Source organism: Falco rusticolus, chromosome 4 (genome assembly GCF_015220075.1).
Source record: "Falco rusticolus isolate bFalRus1 chromosome 4, bFalRus1.pri, whole genome shotgun sequence".
Lineage (NCBI taxonomy): Eukaryota > Metazoa > Chordata > Aves > Falconiformes > Falconidae > Falco > Falco rusticolus.
Genome location: NC_051190.1, coordinates 10,001,995 through 10,024,047, shown reverse-complemented (window position 1 = coordinate 10,024,047; position 22,053 = coordinate 10,001,995). Strand labels below are relative to the sequence as shown.

The window sequence follows — 22,053 nt, the reverse complement described above, 5'->3', positions numbered from 1 at the left end:
TGCAATTTCCTGTAGAAGACATTAAGTCATCCAGAAAGGTCACAAGACCAGTCACTCCCTACTCTCTGAACTCTACAAGCCTCAAAACACCCCCAAATACCTGAAGACAGACTTGAAATTTTAAAGGAAAAACCTCAAACATGACAGTGCGACATAAAAAGTGAGCAGAAGAGAAATACTACTGCCAGTACACTCGAGGGGATTCTGTAAGCTCTAGTTTATTCAGCATTAAGGGCTTGATGCTCAATTTCAGGACTTGCTGCAAAGCATCTGGGTATAGAAGTGGTGGCTGCCAGTGTCAAAGCAGAATTCATGCATCTAATTCCACTTTCAAGTCCCATCTGGACGCAGCAGCCCCTACTCCAGAAATGCAGATAAATGTTTGGACGCAGCGGGAGGCAGCTGGCTGCCAGGACCGCATGCTGGGCTCTTTGCCACTCACAAGACAGAAGCAGCCAGTTGGATGGGATTGTTCTGGAGGCTGGATCTGGGCTCCATGGCCCACACCATTTTAAGCACACATTGGTAATGTCTGGATGACCTTAGGAAGTAGGCTGTGTGTCTGTAGAAAGCAGCAAATTAAAACCAAAAAGCGCTACACCCAGGGGTCTTCCTGTCTTATGAGGGGGCAGAGTCTTTCCTGACTCCAAATCTAATTATTGGTTTAGCCTTGAGCAGTTTGCAAGACATAACAGCAGGCATCTTTATCACTCTGTGCTTATATTTCCCTGTCTATAAAGTGGGATTACTAATACAGATTTTCCTTTCAGAACTCAGTGTTTTTCATGAATCTTTGGCACATTTCTTAAGACCTAGTGATTTAAAAGTTTCCTTGAATAAGGTAAGTATTGATAACAATTGATGGATTTGATTAAAATTTCAATTCAATTGTACTGCCTGGGATCACTGTCTTACTTATCACTGAACTTAGCCAGATCTTTTAAAACTATGGCCTGTTATAATACGGAAGATTCCATCAAAGTAGAATTTTTGGGATCCTTGACACTGGAGGGAATGTTCATGACCTTGCTGAGGGTGTCCACATCCATTTCACACTTTATAATTTTATTCTTAGGTTTGATACTGGAAGATCTTTGTTCCTCCCTTTTTATGCTAGATGTTCATTCCTTAGGTAAACCATGGCCATGTAAGTGGGACACTTCAGTAAGCAGTTATTTTCAAAAGATCTGGTTTTCTGCCTTCCAGTATCTGCCAGATGAAGTTCCAGACTGCAGGCTTTCTGTTCTGGAATCTCATTTGTGCTTTTATGGAGAGTGAGGTGAATCTTCGTGATTCCAGACCTGCAAGAGGTTTCAGAGATACTACTGATCTTTTAGTGTACTGTCTGCTTGCTTCACTGTAGCTTATCCTCATTTCCTAACAGTGGGTGGTGTTTATAACGAGTGTGATATTGCAGTAGTCATGATTGACTAAACTGAATATTTCTACAAACCTGATGCATGCTTTCTGGCCCAAAAGTGAGCCATTTTCATAACTCCGTTTGCAGTCAAGGTCAGTTTCTGTTGGGAGAGATTTCAGTGCTAGAAATCTGAAGTATGAACGGAGCATACAACTTCCAGGTCCTAGTCTAAGAACGAATTTTTGCTGAGCGATAGAAAATTTCAGTAGGGAATTTTTAACCGTATTATCAGAACTTTTTATTACATGAGTATTCCTGTTTTTATAGGAACTGCTGAGTTCTCACTGTTCCCTCCATCTGGGGACAGCTGCTCAGAGATGGGAAGAAAAAAATAGTATGGTTTTTAGCTTTAGGCAAGAAGGTGGAGTGGCAACCAAAACCAGCTGTAGAATGAATGATATTGATACCCATGACTTTTGGATATTACGTGTTCTATACTATTTGGAAACAAGAGATTGTTGTAAAAAGGACAAAAGAGCCTATAGAAAAGTGGAGTCCCCACAGCCACTTTTGCCCTTATGTTAGCTAGCAGCATGTTGGAGAATCTAGCTAAAAACGTTACTGCTGTCATTTGATTCCCATCTCTCCCCTACCCCTTTCCACAAAAGATTTCACTGGAAATTGTTCTAAATGCATACGAATAAATGAAATAATTCTATATTCAGTCAGTTCATTCATGTTAGTGAGCTGGATGTGGTGGCAGTATGGATGGTTTTTTTTTAGATGTGTCATTTTGTTTAGTCAACAATGCTGATTTTGTCAGATGGCATCTTTGCTTTGTGCTAATAATGAGTTTGAGGTCTTAGTAAGTAAGACTAATAATTTTGCTGCTTTCTGGGTATTGCCGGTGTAATAATCAATGGAAGATAAGGGGGTTTCAGTTATCTTGCTACCTAGGAAATGTCACTGTTCATTCTGTGCCTTTGTTTATATTAATTGTAGGCTAATGCATCAATATGACAGATAATGCTAGTTTTCCTCTTAGTTCTCACTTCAGCTATTCAGTTTCTGCAGCAGTCTGGATCCCTGTTAACAGGAAATGCCAAACAGATTTCCCCATAGTTTAGAAGGAGATCTGTTTGCAGGTCAATGGAGATGCCTTCAACAGGGAGTCGTTGCTTGTCATAGGTGGTTATGGGCAGCAGAGGTGATCCTGTCCTGTAAGTAAATTGTATCTATGTCTTCCTTTCTCTAGCCAGGATATTGTGTTGCTTTATGTCCTTTGTAATTCATTAAAAGGGCTAGTTATTTACAGTTTTTATACAGCCTGAGTTGATTGGAAAAAAAAAAAAAAAAGAGGCTTATATAGTTTTCAAGCCTGTTTGGTCACTTCTGAGTAATGCAAGGAGAAAGTAGATCAAGAATACCCAGATAGAAGTGTAAGGTGTACCGTGAAAAAACATGTGCTAAACTTTAATTCTGGTCTGGGATATACTTGACCTTAGGAAACATCTAGTCATAAAATGGGTGAAATTCCACCTATAGAATGAGTAGTCTTACTACTCCCTTTTTCAGAATTCCAGCCTGCAGGGGAAATGGAGACCAAAAGTACACATCATTTGTTCCCAGAGCCTTAAAAGGACTGTGGCCTAATCACCGGTTCATGCTAAAAAATGTTTAATGGCAAGAACCCAAGTTCTGTTCATGTCACAAGGAAGGTCTGTGGCCATCCTGAAGTCACAAACCTGTTTTCAAAGGTAACTGTGACTGCAAGAGCTGTGATTCGTCAACTTAAACAGTTTGAGTTTTATTGTACTATTTTGCCAATAGTCTCAAAGGACAGAAAACCCTATGATAGGTGTAAAACCAGTACCAGTTTTAAAATTACCAACTGGTCGTCTTTCTATTCAACTAATTGGCTTAGTGGTAGTTTTGCATACTATTTTAATCCAAACAATAATGTCTTCTATAATAAAATACTTGTGGGTTTGTCTGTTCCGTTAGGATTATGTTTTTACCCAATATTAATCATACCAACAGGATAACTAAAAATCAACATTCTGGAAAATAATTGGAGTTAAGCCATGTGAGGTATGGTGAAACCTGAGGCTGAGCTAAAACTGAAGTTAGGACAACTTTGAGCAGACTGTTAGACCTAATGACCCTCTGAGGTCCCTTCCAAGCTGTGGTTATATACTGTGGTTCTGTGCTTCAGAGGAGCCGTGGGCTTCTGCGCCTCTTACGTGACTGAGAATTTCAGGCAAGGGGTTTGTAAGTGGTGTAATTCACTGATGTATCACAGCAGCTTGCATTTGAAATTTATTAGAAATGTGATTCAGTTTCTCTTTAAGACAGATGTTTTGGTCAAAGCACGTAATACCAAAATTAACTGTAGGGACCCCAGTTGAAAAAGCTGAAATGCTTATTGCTGCGTCCAACTTACGTTGCATTGCCTGCAACTGGAATTCCACTATTGTATATTCCTCCAGCTCGTCTTAATATTTCACACGTTACTCTTTAATTGTTAACTGTCTGTGATTGCGTGCTGGCCTCCGGTCCTGTTCTTGCAAAGTGCTGGAACCTGTTTGACTACGGTTCCATGACGATCAGTCCCGTTAGCCCAGCAGCACCGTGCCTTTCTCGCTCGTGAAAACCGGCAGCCCCCATCCACAGGTTCCCGCGGGCTGTGTCCCGCTCCGCAGCGCAGTGACCGGATCAGGCGCACCAGGTGGGGGCCGGGAGAGCCGCCCAGGGGCCAGCCGGCCCCGCCACCGCGCAGGACAGCCCGACAAGCCGCCGTCGCGCCCGCGGACGCGGAGGCAGCGGCAGGAGGGCGCCCCGCTGACCGCCATTGTCACCGCCGGCCGCGGCCGCCCGGGCCCAGGCTCGGGGCGGGCAGAGCGGCCCCCCCGCCCGCGGTTGGGGCGGCGGGGCGGGGGCGGCGGGGCCGAGCCCTGCGCCCCGGCCCGGCCGAGGCGGAGCCCCCCGCCCCCGGGCCGCGGCGCGCATGCACGGAGCGGCGGCAGCGGCAGCCCCCCGCCTCCGGTGCCGCTGGCTGCCTGCGCTGCGGCGCTGCCGGGCTCGCTGCGGACCATGGCAGCAGGGCTGCGGCTCGCCTCCTGCCTCTTCGCGCTCCTCGCCTGTTTCGCTGGTCACCGGCTCGCCGGAGGAGCCGGCGGCAGGAGGGGGGCGGCGGCCGATGCGTGCGGAGGGCGGGTGAGTAGGGCAAAGTGCTGCCGCTGGCTCCCCTCGCAAGGCGGGCGCCTCCGTGGAGCGGGGCGGGTTGCGGCCGGCGCTGCGTGCGGGAGCTGCGGGCGCGGAGCCGCGCAGGTGGTGCGGGCGCGGGGTGCCCCGCAGGGAACTTCGTCCCCTGTAGCTGATTACGTCGCTCCAGGGCTCCGCAGCTGGCAGTTAATTTGCGGCCGGGAGCCGGGAGGGAGGGTGGCACTTCCCGGGCAGGCACGTTTGCTGGGCTCTCGCCTGGGGGAGGGAGGCAGCCCGTAGCCACCGGGTGTGAAGAAGTCACTCAACAGGTCCTCCACCGCCAGCGCTCTGCCTTCCTTAGCTCGACCTGTGCTGCCAGAAGGATAAAAGCCATCGCTTGGGCTTTGTTATTTTAATGATTCGAGGCCGGCTTGGGGTCTTAGCTTCGGGCCTGATCGTTATACAGAGGATGTAGGAAATTTACGGGAGGGGGAAGGCGGGAGGAAGGTGATAAACGTTTTGTTGCTGGTCCTTGCCTCTTGTCCCTGTTTCTGGTGTGGTTTGCTGTCAGACTTGATTGCTTTTCCTTGTTTTGATTTTTTAAAATAACTTTGGGGTTGCGTGATGTGTGTTTTGTTGTTTCCTTTCCGCTGGTGTCTGGTCCCAAATGTGGCTGGAGCGTGGTGAGCCAGGAGGGCTGGAGGGAGCACAACTGACTTTCATTGCTTTTCCTTTTTGTTAGGCTGTCACTAAGGATTTTCTTGGTTTCAGATCAGATCCTTTGAGAACGTTCCTGCGACACACGGTTCACAAGTTTGTAGGGCACGGTTTAGAAAGGCGAAAGCATTGGGAAGTGTGTAAAAGAAGAGTGTGGAAAAACAAACTTCAAACCCTGGTAAAGCTTAAGACCTAGATCTTTGTGTTGGATGGGACTGATGAACGTTTAAACTCCCCGATTAGGTGGTTTTGGGTTTTTTTAACTGAGAAATAGGAATAAAATGTTTTGGCTCAGTATGTCTATTGTATTTTTCACCAGAGGTAGGCAGGATACTCTACAGGCTTATAACGACCACTGTGTATGTTTCTGTCAAGTTTGTCAAGTCAGCTATTAAGTAAACAATCACTACTAAAAGTCATAACCATTGGTCAGTGTATTTTGATGTTTTTAGAAATATGCAGATGCAGTTTGTATCGGATTTTTTTTATTACATAATTAATGTCATTGTATCAAACCTGAATGCACAACAGTAATTATTTTAATATAATTTTTTTGACTGGCTTTTAGATCAGTAAAAATTAATGTCTTTCCAATTACCATAAAACCCCCTTTGTCTTTATTGCTCACAACAGATGTAATATTCCAGCTTGTTAAAAAATTGTACTAGTTTCTATTTTTATTATATCTTCAGCTTCAAATTCAGACTTCCCTAGCCAAGTTATTAGCTATTTTGTCTGATTGCTTAGTAATAATTTCATAGCCTGATTTTGTAATATCAGCCTTGCTTGCGTTTGCTGCATAATCCAGGCAGGGCAGCATTTATTAGAGTAATGACTGCAGGATGATGCCCATTGTCTCAGTTTTGTGGTATTTATCTTGGTCTGCATGTAAGTTTTGAGTAGACTTGACATACTATTAAATGACTGATGGCCCCTCTAACACATTGTCTGCTCTGGAACAGGGTTGCCTTTGAAGTAGTACCCTGTAGGAAGTAAAGAGACTATTTGCTCTATTAAAATTCCTTGGTATTTCCTCTGTTTAACCACAGGCCACTTCCCCTCTGCCGCTCTAAACACTGCAGGGACACTGACTGATTGAAAAGACACAAGCCCTGAAGTAATTGTAGCCTATTCAAATAGATATTCTTATTGCAGGTTATTTGTAAGTAATGTCTAATTTTAATATATGTTAAGGGAATGGATAAATCTAGACATTTTTACTTTCTCTGTATGGAATGTTAGGATTGCATGAAATGAAGCAGTTGAATTGAGGTAATTCTCAATGGCATAAATAAACAGTCTAGAAAAATATCAGTTAACTTTTAATAGTTCTTTAAGGAGAAATAAAATGTAGATAGCTGGGTGTTTGTACATTTAGATACATACATGCTGGATATTTTCCTCTGCTAAAAAAAAGAATGTGTGGTGTGCTTTCCACCCTGGTGAATAATTTTTATTGTTTTGAGTGTTATTTTTGAAAATCTGCATTCCATCTTGGTACATTTATAATAAGTAACGCTCCTTTTCCTTTCACTCTGCAAAATACAATTTTAATTTTCCTCAGTATTTTGTGGGAGTAAAAGCTTCACTTGATGGGGACGTATTAGTGGACTAGGGCTAAAAGATTGTGGTAAAGAAGTATTCAATACTTTAATTCACAGCTTCTGAAATTATTCTTAATAGCTAATATTTTCAAATGTAAAGTCTTTAGATGTGATTTTCCCCCTTCCCCCCAACTACCATCGCAAAAATACATACCTGTATTAATTGCCTCCTCTAGTAACACTCTGGCATTTGTCTTGCAAGCTCAATATATGTCTGCAGCAGGAAAGCAGTTAATATGAGGATGAGTAACATTACTGTTGTTAAGTATTATCAGTGATTTCAGTGAGTCCAGGATTTTAGAATTTGGATTGACTGCTAAGTCTTGGGATTTCTTTCATTGATGTTTAACAGAAATTTTAACGTTTTCCTACACTTAATGTTATTTCAGATTAAGGTAGAATGTCTGCTTGAGGCACAGTAGTGTTGCAACGTAGCTTTCCGTGTGAATGGTCTTACTACATCATATGCATACCTTTATCCAGGAAAAAATACGTTGGGGAAGGGCCTCTTTTAATCTAGAATAAGTATGTCCACGTGGGGAGCTATTCTGGAAAAGTAACCTCTCCAATTTTTTTCATATTATAAACAAGCCATGAGGTATACAGAGACAACAGACTTGGGCTCTGATGATGATTTGAATATATTTCAGATTCATTTATTCGGTGTTAAACACATGAGTAACTTTACTCTCAAGTTGTTTTGTAGATTCTAATGGAACTACACACATGAGTAACTTTTTTCATATGTTTAATTCCTCTGAAGTTCCTGGCAGTGAACCGTGTTCGGTATAAAGCTTAAATTTAATGAGACTGTATGATGAGAAAGAATAAATAATACAGCATTTTAGCAACCCACCCCCCCCAGCCCCTTGTTAGCAGAGAGTTGTACCTTCCTTTGCTGTGCTAAGCAAAGCTTATTAGGCGTACTAGGGGTCTCTGTTCCCGTGCATTCTCCCCTGAAACTCCTCCTGTGTCATCTTCTATGCTCTTTATTTGAGGAGATTTCTATTTCCTTTTCTCTTTCATAGCAGAGACTCTGAAAATCCCCATTTCCTACCATTCCACTGTCAGGAGCTCTGCCTGTCTCTTTATTCTTTAGGCTCATGCTGCTGTGTCCTTAGATTTATCTCCTCAAGCATCCTTCCCAACACACACTCATTCTTCTCCACAGCTAGGATTTTTCTAAGTACAGAGCTAGGTCATACTGAAATTATTTTCCCAGCTAAATATATGTTTTGGGAACTTTATTTAGTAGCTTGAATACCATCTGAAATGGTAAGAAAGAATTCACCAGGATTTAAATTCCTCCGCTTATTTCTTAATATTTTTTAACAGCTAAAAAAAAGGTGGTTTTTTTTCTTGCAGAGTATTTAAAAATTTTAAAGGGTATTGAGCAGAAGACAGAGCCAAGATGAAGCATGGTGGAAGGTGTCAATGTTTGTCATCAGGGGTTCTTTAATCTATAGACAGTTCCAGAGTAGCTTGAAAGCTCTGCAGACCGGATGCCAGCAGTTCTGTATCCTCCATTTTTTCTGAATTCTTAGAACCAATAGATTTCTCTTCACTGGTGCACACAACAATGTGATAGCATTTTAGAATTGATTAGATGTGTCATTTAAAGCTTAGTGCATTCTCTGATTAGATATAATGCAACATGTTGAGTGCAAGGCTTTGCAAGCATGGTCAGTCATGCAGGTAGGCATCTGCATTACTTTTGTTTAGCTTAGAATTTGGCTTCAAGATCACTCCAGGGTTGGGTTGGGGTTATTTTGAGTTTCATTTATCAAGTAATGTAGCAGAGAATGTGACCCCATTTCTACTGCAGTGTCAAAAAGTGTTGATGACCATCTGCCTATTTAAGTTAATTTAAAAATGCACTAATATGTTAGTGTTTAAATAAGCAGATGAATGTTTCCTGGGGAACGATGTGGTTCTACAGTTTAAATGCTTTGTTTTCAGAATGGGCATTCAAACACACAACCTAGACAACAAAATTATGGAAACATAAGCCTGCTTATGTAATTGAAATGTAACTCTCAGTATTAACAACAAAAATTTATATTTCCTTGTATATTTGTGTGAAATTGGGAAATTTTAATATGATGCCAATTCATAAGCTGTTGATTTAACAAGGTTTCTGCAGCTGATGTCTCTTAGGACTGTTACAGATTTCCTCAATTTCCTCTCTAGATCATGTCCCTTAGTTTAGATGTTGAACTCCATTCCCTGCTTTTAAGTGTAGTAACTACTGTATCAGACTTACTAATTTAAAAACTTGAGACACTTAAGAACAAGTCCTGCTTTAATAGATTAATACTTTATAGTTCACTGGTGAAAAGATGTTAAGCAGTCATGATTAGACAATACTAACTTTTCTTTAGTTCATTATTTGGTAACGTTAATATAACATGGATGTTGCTTAATTAAAACTGCAACATTTAAAGGGTGTTTAATAAGGACCAGATGTCTTTTCTAGCAGATCAGTCTAAAGATGATGAAACAAAGCTTTGATGTGAACCTGCCTACTTAATTCTGCTCAGAGGCTGAATTTTACCTGTAAATTTAGCATGGTTTTTTTTAGAAGCAAACAAGGTAAGGGGAGTGGGAAGTATTACTAGAGAATTGTTAAGCTTGAATACCATTTTTAGTTTTTAAAAGTAAAACTATATTTTATTTTTAAAGTGTATTGCTTTGGTTTTATGTGTACTGCTACCAGTATAATGAAGTGTATTTGAAATACAATTTTTTCTGAAACTTTAGGCAAATGCTGATGTTTCTATACCACGTGTTGTTTTTACATTTCAAAATGTACATCACGCATAAATACATCACACCTAAAAAAAACACATTAAAGTTATATCAAATACTTGGGTGTTTTATTTGTTTTTTCCTTCTCCCTGTATTAATTCTGAAAAATTATTTTATGGAAGTGCAAGTTACAGTGACTTAAAACAAGGAAGTATGGCTAGATCAGTGCATATTAAGTAGTTAATTTCAGATTATGGTAATGTGAGACTTTCTTTAAGGATCAAAATTTAAATGCAAATTTGAAAAAGGATTTTATCCTTTTATCCATGTAGTATTTTGCAATTGTTACATTTTCCAGCTATTTTTGTCTCTTCGAGCTCTCCTCAATAGGAGTCACCCCTATCGACATCCAGAACTTCTACATGATTTTCTCATGAAGACTTGAGCGAGATATTTACTTACTAAAATAGTGAATACAGGCTTATGGCAGTAATGGATAGACCCATTTCTGTAGTTTTACTGCAATATTTAACAGAAACATATATATTATCACTCTGATTATCCAAAATTCTTCCAGTCAAGCCAGGGTATAGATGTGTATTTTAACATGATTGAACCTGTTGTACTTAATACATTTTACTTTCAACATCATATCTAAAGACATCATTTCTGGATTTTAAAAAAGTATCGCTGACCTCCATGGATTGGAGAAGATGCCCCTTATCAAATGGGTGTACTGGTATAAAACAAGCAGATGTAATTTTTGGAAGTGAGTCAAACTGTGTAGACAGTGATTAAGGAACCGAGGAAAGTACGGTTAAGAAGTATTTCTTATTAAACTTCAGTGGCTGTCCAGTTTTCTCTAGATCTGTGTATACCAAGTGTTCTATCTTAAAAATTACTTCTTGTTTGCCACCAAAACTCAGAAAGCTATCAGTACACATAATAAATATGTAAATTTTTAATACTGTATTTTCCAAAGTTCATACTTCATCATTTCAGATTCTTAACTGGCTTTGGTTTTAGCCTATCATCAGTGTTTTCACATCTGGCTTAAAAACACTTTGAACACAGACTTTCTTGGTTGGTCATGTGTCTCGGTAAGGGCCTGAGTTATGTTTTTGAAAAGGGCTTGGGGTAACCAGCGTCACAGTGAAGGTGCATCTGACGACTCTGATTCGGTGTTTTTTGTGAAGTCTTCTAGTAACACCAGCTTTGAGTGGGCCTCTTACAAATTGCTTCAGTTGCCACCCAAGCTCTGAAGGCAAGCTGAGACCTGGTGTGTTAACCTCTCTGTTCATGGGGCCTGTCCTGTTTGGTGGTATCAAATACCCCTGGGAGATACTGTCCCAAATGCCCTGTTCCTTGGCTGAAAAACAGCAGGGGGCTTCTGGTCACTTTGCGGTGTGACAGCAATGAAGAATGTGATTCTCAGGAAACTAACTTACTGTGATTTAATAGTACCTCAGAGAAATTGTTGGAAGTGAGTTTAGCCAGAGCCCATCTAGTAGAATGAGCACTAAAAAATGAAATACTTAGGACAAGGCAAGGTGGAGCAGGTGTCAGCCCAGCAGCAACTGTCAGTTGTACCTGTGCAGGGTTTGACTAAATTCTCATCCCTGCCCAAAGTACAGTCTTTAGACTTTTGAACAGAACCAAGCTGGAGGCAGAAGAGATTGAAATGGCACGGGGAAGGGGGGAGCTTGTCATGGTAAAAACAGAACAAGATGAGGCTCAGCTGATCATCTTGGAATAAGTTCTAGAGCAGGTTGCGTGGCCAGGTCAACTAGAGGATGTTCTAAGAACAAATTTCAGCTATTAGTTTTGAAACAAACCCCAACAAACCCAACACATGTAAAGAACTCGCAGAGGAAGCGTCATAGAAGCAAATTCCAGACCAAGATAAGGAAAACTGCAGATTAACAAGAAGGTTTTTGTGTTAATGACAATGTTTTAAAATATAAGCAATAGTACACAGAAGCCACATGCACAAGTTGTGTCATTATTCTAGTCCTCCTGTCACCTCTCTCCAATGTATGGATAGATTCCAAGAGCAAGAGGAAAATCAGATGTGCAGGTAGGGATTTGTTCTTTCAGAGTTTGACTTGAATGTTTATAATTAAAGCTTAGAGTAGAGGTTTAGTAAGTGTCAGCATGTGTTTCAGGAGATACTGTATTCTTTGGAATTCTGTCTCACTTGAAGGCTGTTACAGAGTTATATCACTATTGACTCCAGAGAATTGTTCCAGACATCCTGGTTGATTATTCCTTGTGCTGATAATGGTGCAGAAGCCCCATTGGTATGCCAGAATACTGCCTCTTGGTACTCTGTTCTTGGTGCATCATTCAGGTAGTAAGGGGATAGCAAAAGGAAGCTAATTTTGTGGCTAGAAAGTGTCTGCATCCTAGTTTGGTATCCCGTTCAATGGTCACCCACATTTTTCTGCATCTCTTGGCTGTTGATGAAGATTTTTCACACAACTGAAACTGAAAATGCTGTGTTAGATTCTAGTAAAGGACACGTAAGTGGCTGTTCTTGTACTTTTTAGATCCCTTCCATTCTTTGGTAGGCTCTTTAGATACTAGGTGATGAATATCTTCAAACAAGTGGGTGAATTCCTTCTGTTGGCTTAGGAAAGTAGTTTTCTGCTCCTGCCAGAGCTATCCAGGACATGAAACTGGTCTGTTCCTCCTTCAGCCTGAGTTAAACAATCCAAAGGAACCCTAGGTGAGTTCCATAATCTATAATGTTCAGGTCAAAAGAACTATGTATGAAATCCTTTTCTTAGTATGTTATCAATTATTAGGGCTGGAATCATGGCTAGCTAGCAAAATCTCTTGAATAGGTTTATGCAGAGATTTAATAAGGAGTACAACAAGGTTAAGTATCAGCCTGCAGGTGTGTGTGACACAGAATGTAGAAGACGGGGATTTCTTTCTTTTAGATGACCAAATTTCATTTCACTGTAGGACGCTGTACCTCTGAAAAGCCATCAATACCTTTTAGAAGAGGGCCATGCACTTCTAGGGCAGGTAGGAAGAAAAAGACTGATAGCTCACCTATGCATGAAAAACAGATTGTTTCTGGCTACAAGGCTACAAGACAAGTAAGTAACATTTTCAATAAAGCGTCAAAATCTATCTGTACTTCGTAAATGGGTATTGAACATACAGAATACCTGTCATAGTCATCTATTAAATGCACGTTACAATCTTTCTTCATGTTACCTCGTAAGTTTAAAGCTGTAGGTGCATGAGCAGCCTTTATTTTTCGTACTCTTACGGATTTGCTCTTGGGCTGCTATGCAGCAAGACAGTAGATCTGGTTTTGAGGCACATCACTCATGCTGCTTATTCTAATGTGCCCAAATAGACATGAGAGGTAGCTTTGTCCTAGGCGATTTCATGCTAGATCAGGTATTGTATCTCCTCTTGCAGGCCTGAAAGCATAAGGTCTGCAATGTATGTTTGGTTTAGTTTGACAGAATGAGAATTCTGTGTCTGTGACTGATCTGAATCAAATTTGTAGAGCTTGGTGATCTGACGTTGTGCAGAGGTGGCTGTGAAATGCTGACCTCTGTGTTGACAGATGCACCTTCTTGTTGGCAGCATGGAGCCTTCAAGTCAGCGGTCTTTTGAGTCTGTACCTGGCCTTTTCCTTTACAAATGCTGTGCAGCACGTACCGTGTCGCAGTAACGCAGAGGTCATTGTAATGTCTTCAAGGGAAACGCTGTGCAAATGTGTTCTTCTGTTTGCTGTAACCTTTGTATTCTGATGGTCTAACATGGAAAGTACAAGCTCCTGTGCTGGAACCCTGCGTTCACACAAGCTGTAAGGGACAGATGAGGAGATGCAAAGTTCAAAGGGCTCCAACCTAATGTGCGTACCAGCTCATAAGTTGCTACAAATCGTGGGTGTTGATACTAATAACTGGACAATATGAACTTAAATCTTGAGGTACTGACTATGTGGAGGAGGTGGTAAGACACACAGTTCTGCTTGGAACTGCACATTCTCTGCTTAAGTGTTTCCAAAGAATGGATTTCTATCGATCAATCTATATGATTTTCTTACCTCACGAAATTGTATATAATAATCATTTCTGTGCCCACTGTAATGTGGCAGTGCTGGATTTCCCTCGTGGTTGGTGGGCAGGCTTGGATTTTAATTTCTGACCTTCCTGATGTTCTTCACTCTTGTATCAGTGGGAGGGACTAGATATTTCTGATCTTACTTCTGACTACATTCAAATCCAACCAAGCAATCAATGACTTCTCTGACTTTTTTTGTGTACGGCTGTGGGAAAATTCCTGGTTGGCTGGCTATGAATTAATGAAAATCCTTAGAATGCTTCACTAATGATAGCTCCCGTGGCTTTAAAAATGCTATTCCCTTTTTTAATTTGAGGGAGGTCACAGAGGTTTACAGAAACTAAGAAAAGAAAACTTAACATCTGGTTGTGCTCTCCTGATGACTGCTTTTGTGTGAAGAAAAGTTATGGCATTTCCTCAGCATCAAACACATTCAAGGTGATCCTTTCTAAGAACTTTTTGCAAGAATACTTCTCACTCAAACTGTGATCGCTAATTAATTTTGCTTTGTATTTTCAAATGGAGGATTTTAGTCCTCCATGGGAATCCCAAACTCATAATATTGTCACTTAAAATACGCCCTGCCTTTATAAAAGAAACTTACTTTCTTGAGTTTTTAAGGTTTTAGAACTCAAAGATTGAAACAAGCCATTTGGTTAGATTCTGGGATTCAGGAAAGGAAATGTTTTTCTGTGTTTGCATGTCCATAGTGAAGTTCAGTTTCATTTATTTGCATATAAAGTTCCAAAGAGTAATCTGATTTGTACAAGTCCCCTTTTTATGATTGTAATTTTACAGGCTAAAATAGAATTATTTTATTTTTTTTAAGTAACGCTGGTTAAAATTATATGTTAAGTTAGTTTAGCTAATAGGAACTCATAATAGGAGAATGTTTAGGTCCAAACAGTAAATCTTTTCAATTGTTAAAATAGAAGCTATCAGCTGCTCAGTTAAACATATGTATTCCAGGTGTGACTGGCCTGGAATCAGAGAACATAAAAAAATACAACTTCAGAGACTTTTAATAGTCACATTCTTTTTATTTTAGACAATGATTTAAACAAACTACATGCAGGCATCTATTTGTCATCTACTTGTGGAAACAACACTCCAATCTGTTTTCCTTTTAAACGTAGAATACTAATGGTTTTGTTGAGTGGTTTTGTTTTTGTTGTTTGTTGGGTTTTTCTCTTGTTTAAAGAGCTAAAATTCTACCTGTTAAAATCAGCGTCAAAACTTTGACTTCCCTTTTGATGGAATTTTGTCTTTTATACCTCAGTAGGCTTGGCGCTTTGGTATTACCTAGCACTAAAAACAGCTGGGACTGACAGCGGTGCAAAAGCTGGTACTTTGCAAACTTGAAAAACAAGCTTCTTATCCGGCTGCTTCTTTGTGCATATGGGAACGTTTCTACCCTCTAAACCCGGGTGCAGGTTCAGAACACAGTTTATTTCCACAGTAACACCCCATGTGAGGAGTTTTTGGGTGCATCTTGTTAGCGCAGGGCAGTGCTGCAGATGGTCAGACTAACGGAGCCAGTGAGCTGAACACCAGAAGTAAGGTAACAGTGGTGGTGGGACATCGTGCTTGTGTTCTTGGCTGACCCAAAGCAGAGCAGTTGCTAGTGTGGCAATTTCTGATGCTTCGGCTTTCTTGTTAATAGCTATCTTCAATCTCAGCGCTGTGTAGGTATGCCCTGGAACAACCCATATGGTGTGTTACAGACCAAGTAGGGCACTGTAAGGTTACATCTTAGTTTATGACATAGTCATACTTTACAAATAGGACCCCAGGGATAGATTTTTTAATTTTTTTTTTTATTATTTTGGGTACAGCTGCCCAGACAATGAAGAATTCCATCCCTTTCCCCTGTCTGAGCTACTCAGGTGCCAGTCTGTATCTTCTGAAAGCCCTTGCTTTGCACTGCTTCATGTTCCTCCAGTTTCTACAGGGATCAATGTTATCTCTCTGTCTGGGCTTGTCCCTAATTACAGGCAGTAGTAACAAAATGAGGATGGAAGTTGGAACTGGGAAGTTGTGCAATTTACTCAGAACATAAAGACTACTCTGTCTGGATGAGCTTTAAATACAGTGTGGGAAGGAGGCATTGCTGAATCGCAGACTTTTTAGCAAAGTTTTCAAGCTTCTGCTGGGTTTTGCCTTGAAGTCTTAGAGATACGGGGTGTAAATGTGTGATTTAAGCTTCACCCTGTAAGTGTGAGCAGATCTTTGGAAGCTTGGAGCGGGATTCTGAAAAGGAGTGGAGTGCCCTAACTCCTATTAACTTTCAATGGGATTTGTTCTCTTTTGTGGCTTAGGTTGTAGTTACATTTTATATTGACTCAGCAGTGAAGCTGGTTAGTGAAACTTTCACTCCCATATACTTCCTCCCACTTTAGTGCTGCTGCTTGCCCTTCCCTCCCCACCTGTTTTGGTGCACCTGTTTGTGAGCTGCTTTGTAAATCACATAATTAAAACAGTTTAAACTGAAAGTGTCCCTTCTTTTTTTATTTTTTTTTTCTTCCCCTTCTCACAACTGGGGTCATTTCAATGACATGGATAAAATGAGGTCCCCATGCAGTTATGCTAAGTATTTGTTCAGGAGTAGTGAAGTACAACGTGAAAAAAGAGCCAAGGACTAGGCAGGGGAGTTGGGAAATCCATAAGCTAATTTTGTGATATTCCATGTAACTATTCAGATACTTTTAAAATTCCCACCCTTGAGGTTTGTTAATTTAGATACCTTTAAAAAAGTACCTCATCAAAAGAGTTTGAGGTTAGTATACTGAGCTTATATGAAACTTTAAAGTTGAAATTATACAAGATTTTTCATGCGAGCATTTTTTAAACGGTGAATTTTTCATAAGCAAGAAGATGATGACGTTTCAGAAATCACTTCAGCGTCTGTAGACACGCAGCCAGCGCTGTGGTGGAACACGGAGAGCACGGTAAGGCTATACAGCCCTTCCTGCCAGGAAATGAAGGGTAGCGTATCCATTTGTAACCCGAGGAGTGGAGTTTGCTATACAGCCTATAGTTTGGGAATGGAATTTGGGCAGAATTACCACTAAAATTACAGAATGACCCACTAGGTCTTACAGAACTCTATATCTTATCTTGCTCTGATGAAGCATCTCCCATTAGTACAGTATCTATGAACAAACTTGACAATTATGGAGTACAGTTAAGGATTATTCCCCATTATAAAGAGCTTTGATTTTATTTACTGCATCAGAATTTTATCTGAAGCCTCCTGATACTGTACTGCTTCACAAGATATGTATTAACAGCCCCAAAAGAAGAAAGGGCCAGATGTACACCCTGATGCTTTTGTAATACTATCTCGTTTTGCTTTTGTATAATATAAAATAATTAGCTAAGATGCTTTTCAAAGAAAATCAGTAACACGATCTATTTCAAAATAGTTATGCCTTTGCTTTATTGTTTACATTTTTCCAGCAAATTATGTTGGTGGTGTTTAATAATAATAATTGTCTTTACCTTAGCTTACCTTCTGACAGGAGTAATATGTCAACAACAAAAAAAGTTAGAATAAAAAAAGACAAAGCAAACACCTAACACAGCTTGACCCATAACAGGTGAAAAGTTATTATTCCATGCTTCTTCAGAACATCGGTGGAAACAAAACCTTTATCTTTTATTCATTAGTTAGGAATAATGCAAGTTGGGATAGCTTCGGTTTCTCCATATAGTTGCATTTGTGAGAGTAATTCACTAATCATGCCATTCACTTTTGGGGTTCTCTTTCAATGAGGACCACTAGCCGTGAAATGTCATGCAGAGGTTTGGAAATGGGGCATTCAGCTCACTAAAGAATGAGTTGCAAGGGCAGAACTTGCTTTTTATTACATTCTGGCAGTAAATGTAGGAATCAAAGCCACAAAATAAGTGATAGAATAACACCCAGTATCATCTAACCGTGCTGATAGATATGAATGACTGTTGTTCAGTGTAGCCACGTTACATTTGGTATATATTTTTAAGGCATTGTTAGATTCCATTCAACCGCAGAAGTTAGCCATATGTAAACTCCAGTAGTTTATTTGCATGCTTCTATGCGGAAAGTTCATATGTAGTTTTAAGTACAATTCCCCACCTCGCCCCAGTATGGTTAGGTTTTGTTACAGTGGAGAAAAGTATTGTTTCTGTGTTTATATTTTACAATCACATCCAAGTGTATTCCTATTGTTAGTTATCATTTATATTGGAAGTGAAACTTGCTGTTTGGATCTACTTCTTGATTTGCTACAGTAATGTAATTTTATTGTAAGAGATGAAGGTTTAAACTGATAAGAGTTTTATATTCTGTATTGTATTTATCTTCCTGTTCAGTGTTTTAGGATTAGCTATTTATATATTCAGTTTCTTTGCTAAAAGGAAGTCAAGTAAAAGTTTGAAATACAGGTTCAGTTTAACTTTTTGATCTGTGTATTTAAATGTTGCTTATTATGTTGCGGTTCTGGCTTCTTAAATAAGATGATTGCTAGAAGGAAACTTGTTCATGGTATTAACTTTCTGTTTAGAGACGTTTTTGTTAAAGTGATTGTTTTCTATGGAAAAAGATCAGTGTGTGTAGCTCTTTAAAAATAAGAGGTTAAAGAATTACTGTAAATGTTTTTTCAAGTATTTTTGAATTCAAAAGATTTTTTTTTATAATTTGATCAAAGTCGCATAACCTGTGGCTCTGTTTTTGTTACACATACGGATGGTCTGTGGATAACATTACATTTTTTCAGCATGAAACTGAACACTTCAAATCCCTAAAGCAGTCTCAAATTTATGGTTAATAAAAGAATTTATTGTACTGGATGTCATCTGTTATATCACTCTGGGAACAGAAACTGGCAGTGAGTGGACAGGAAATATTTCCATTTCAAATCGCTTCAATCTTACGGTCTAGGGTGAAAGTGTCTGATTTCAGAGAAATCACTGTGAGTATCGATGTAATAGAAGCATTTTATTAAAGAGTATAGTATTTTTCAAATATTTCTTTTAGCTTTGTAGTATTTTGTGTAAAGATACTAATATTATTCATGTCTCGTACTTTCAGTATCGATCCCTTAACCTTTTCAAGGCAGAAGGAATAGTAGTAATATATTTTCAGATAAATACCTATATATACCAAATGAACAACAATTTGAATTATTGTACGATGCCCAGACTGCTTCAAAGCCTGACCTTTGTATTTGTAATTGATTGGTTTTTTTAAGTGTGATACGATGATTATGTTCTTCCAGCTTAATGGATTTCTTCAAGTTGTCTCCTTTTCAAAAGTGTTACAAAGTGAGATCCATGGATTGTGACTTTATTAATGGACACTTCAAGCATTCAAATTGAAGTTTCTGTGTATTTTTCATATGTTAAGTAGTACTTGAACAGCTTCATTTTAAAGTATTTAAAGCATTTAAAATAATTATTTATTTTAAATGGATATGTTTATCTAAGGGACATTTTAACCAGGGGGAAGAAAGTTTTATGTTATCTTCAGCATGTTTTAACAACCTGACGTATTCCATTTTTAATTTTCATACTGTTGTGCATTAATATGTGATTGTAAAGTTTGGTACCAGTTGTGCGCTTCCTTCTTTAAAAGATAGGTAGTGGGGTGGAAGTGGTAAATTTTTTTTTATAGGTACTCTGAGGCTGATTAAAATTCATTAAATGAAAGATAGGAGGTGTTGGTTTAAGTTTTTTGGTGTAAAACAGCCTATATGGCATAATATTGAGGAAAATTATGTAATTAAAGCATATAGGAAGGAAATAGTATCATGTAGTGGCCGTGTGAACACCAATTGATAATTTTCATTTGAGTTCTTTCTCTTTAATTCTGTTTTATTTTATGATTTGTCTAAGAGGTGGAAGGAAAAAGGAATTCATGGTAGAGTTCAAAAGGAAATAATAAAGACCTAGTATGACTGCCTTCCTTCTGTGGGTGTGTATACTTTGGTGTGACATGGGTGTATTTGTAAATAGAGAAATCAGTTCTGAAGCTTTTTATTCATTATTTTACAGAACACTGGTAAGCAGTGAATTTGATGTGTTTCATGCCTTGGAGGATCTGGGCTGGAGTACTGAAGATCATCAGATTAGGCAGAGATTAAATACGGTTCAGATAATACTTGCTGTATTTGTTTGATTGGTTTCTGTCCAATCATGGTAAAATTATTACACAAATCTAACTGTTTACTTAAAAATAAGAGAAAGTTAATATACCTTGTGGCTAAAATCAGAGCAGACGATTATTTTACCTGACTTGACACCCTGTTTCTGCTCCATTGTAATTCAGTATCTTGAACATCACCTTGTGGAAAGCTCAGGGTATTGCCCCTCTAAATGTGACCTTTGTTCATCCTTAAATGTTGCACATAGTAACTTTGTAAGGGTTTTTTCCCTAAGCCTCAGTAGATTATAATTGAGGTTTCAAATCATTCTTATCAAATTTATATCAGCACTTATCACCAGTTACACTGATTATACTATTAAAATAACTTAACCTCACACCTTACTACTAATCAAAACAACTCAGGCAAATAATCCACGAATTTTAATGTGGCAAACTGGGCGTCTATTTTCTTTTATACTCAGCCTTAGCTCCTGTATATCAACTCTGCATTGAGTTATTTATTTAGGTGTATGGGATTTTTTCTGCTTGTGTTCCTGCAAAGCTGAAAAACAAGCCTTAATAGGGTCAAGATTTATAACTTAGGCAGTTTGGAAAAGTTTTATTATCTGAGATGTAGACTAAAAAAATAATCAATTAAATCTGTGTGTAAAGCCCAAGCACTCCTCTTTTAAAGAGAGGAAGGATTAAAACTATGGATTTATTGTAAAACTTGTTAATTACTATGAGTATCATCAAAGGACATGAACTCAAATCTGCATCTTATTATGCTGTGTGGTGTGTGTATGTACACAGCGTCAAAGGGTGTCCTTGCTCCGAGTACTTTGCTATCTGAAATTATTTCATAGAAAACTGGAGGAAAGGAAATTGTTATCCTATTTTACATGGCCAAGGCAAAAAACTTATTAAATGACTTCCTCAAAGTTATCGATACAGGGTATGGATAAGACAGGAGATGAATGTGTGTTTCCCCAGTCTCTGAGCAGGGAGAAGTCGCATGATGACTCTGTTTAAAATGCAATGCAACAGGTGTATTTTCTGTTTATTTTTTAATGGTCAGTGCTTCATAAGGTGTTTCACAGAGAATTAGGTGAGAAGGAATTGAGGATGTTTTTGGTTTGGTTTGGTTTGGTTTTTTTCCCCAGTCTTAAGGCTTCAGGATTGTCACTGTCCTCCTTACATGTATAAGTAACACCATGGGAACATACTGGTCTCTGACTGGACATTGTAAAATATGCCACGGTAATAATCAGTTACAGTCTCACATGCTGGCACCTAGCCTAGCCTGAGCTTTCCGGTGTTACCACAATAGAAATGCTATGCAAGAAAACAAGTCTTTGCTGATTCTGGGCCCCCCCCCCCCCCCTTGAACAGCTTACATGTTTGATGTAGTATTCTAAAATGATTTTTTTATTTCTGGAAATTTTAGCAAGGTAGGTGAAATTACAGTTTAGGATACCCTCTCTTCAGGTTCCCTTCACTTGTTAAGGGTTTGGTGTGGAATGAGTCTGGATCTTATTGGTGCTACTTCTGTAGAAACCAGAGGAATTTTTTCAGAGCAGCACAGCCATGGTATTTTTCCTGAGGCTAAATGCACTTTGTACCATCCCAGCATCTTGTCAGGGTAGGCGGTGAGAGAGCAGACCCATATACCAAACCTGCATGTCTACATCAGGCATTTGATTTTAGGTTTCCTGTTATTTTTCCCAAGGCGGGATTTCCTGTTGTTATTTATTAGTGTGTATGGAGGTTTATCGTTTAAAAGAAAGCTGCTTTGACTGAAAACTTAAATGTTACAGATTTTCTTCACCATAGTTTTTTTTTAAATTGGATAATCCGATTTTAACCAATAATACAAGAACAAAAAGTGCTCCAAGTTTCTAGGAACTGGCTAAGAGCAATCCTTCATGGAAAAGATTGAGAACAAATATATTGCAAGAGCTTAAATAGTAATTAAGCAAATGGCATCAATAAAGTACGTTAAAGCCTAAGCAGGCTGTGGTACAGGTTGTGTCAGTGTTTTAGCAGTTATCACATTTCTTGTCAAGTAGCGTATTAATTAGTATGAAAATGGCAGTTCTGAACTAGCCATGTACCGTATGGATAGAATGTGTGACCTTTGCTTTGGCCTACTTTCAAAAGCAGTTAGTATGAAATACTTAGGAAAAATGCATCTTTTAAACTGT

At 39.2% G+C, this 22,053-nt stretch overlaps 1 protein-coding gene across 1 annotated transcript in view; it reads left to right on the top strand.

Moving 5' to 3' along the window:
• The first annotated feature begins 4,305 nt into the window (after window positions 1-4,305).
• The window catches only part of IL17RD (interleukin 17 receptor D), a 51,375-nt gene continuing 33,627 nt past the window's right edge, over window positions 4,306-22,053 (top strand). Inside the window, exon 1 of the mRNA XM_037386695.1 lies at window positions 4,306-4,576. Within this exon, the coding sequence (XP_037242592.1) occupies window positions 4,454-4,576 (123 nt within the window). The 5' untranslated portion in view covers window positions 4,306-4,453. The remainder of the gene's footprint in view (window positions 4,577-22,053) is intronic.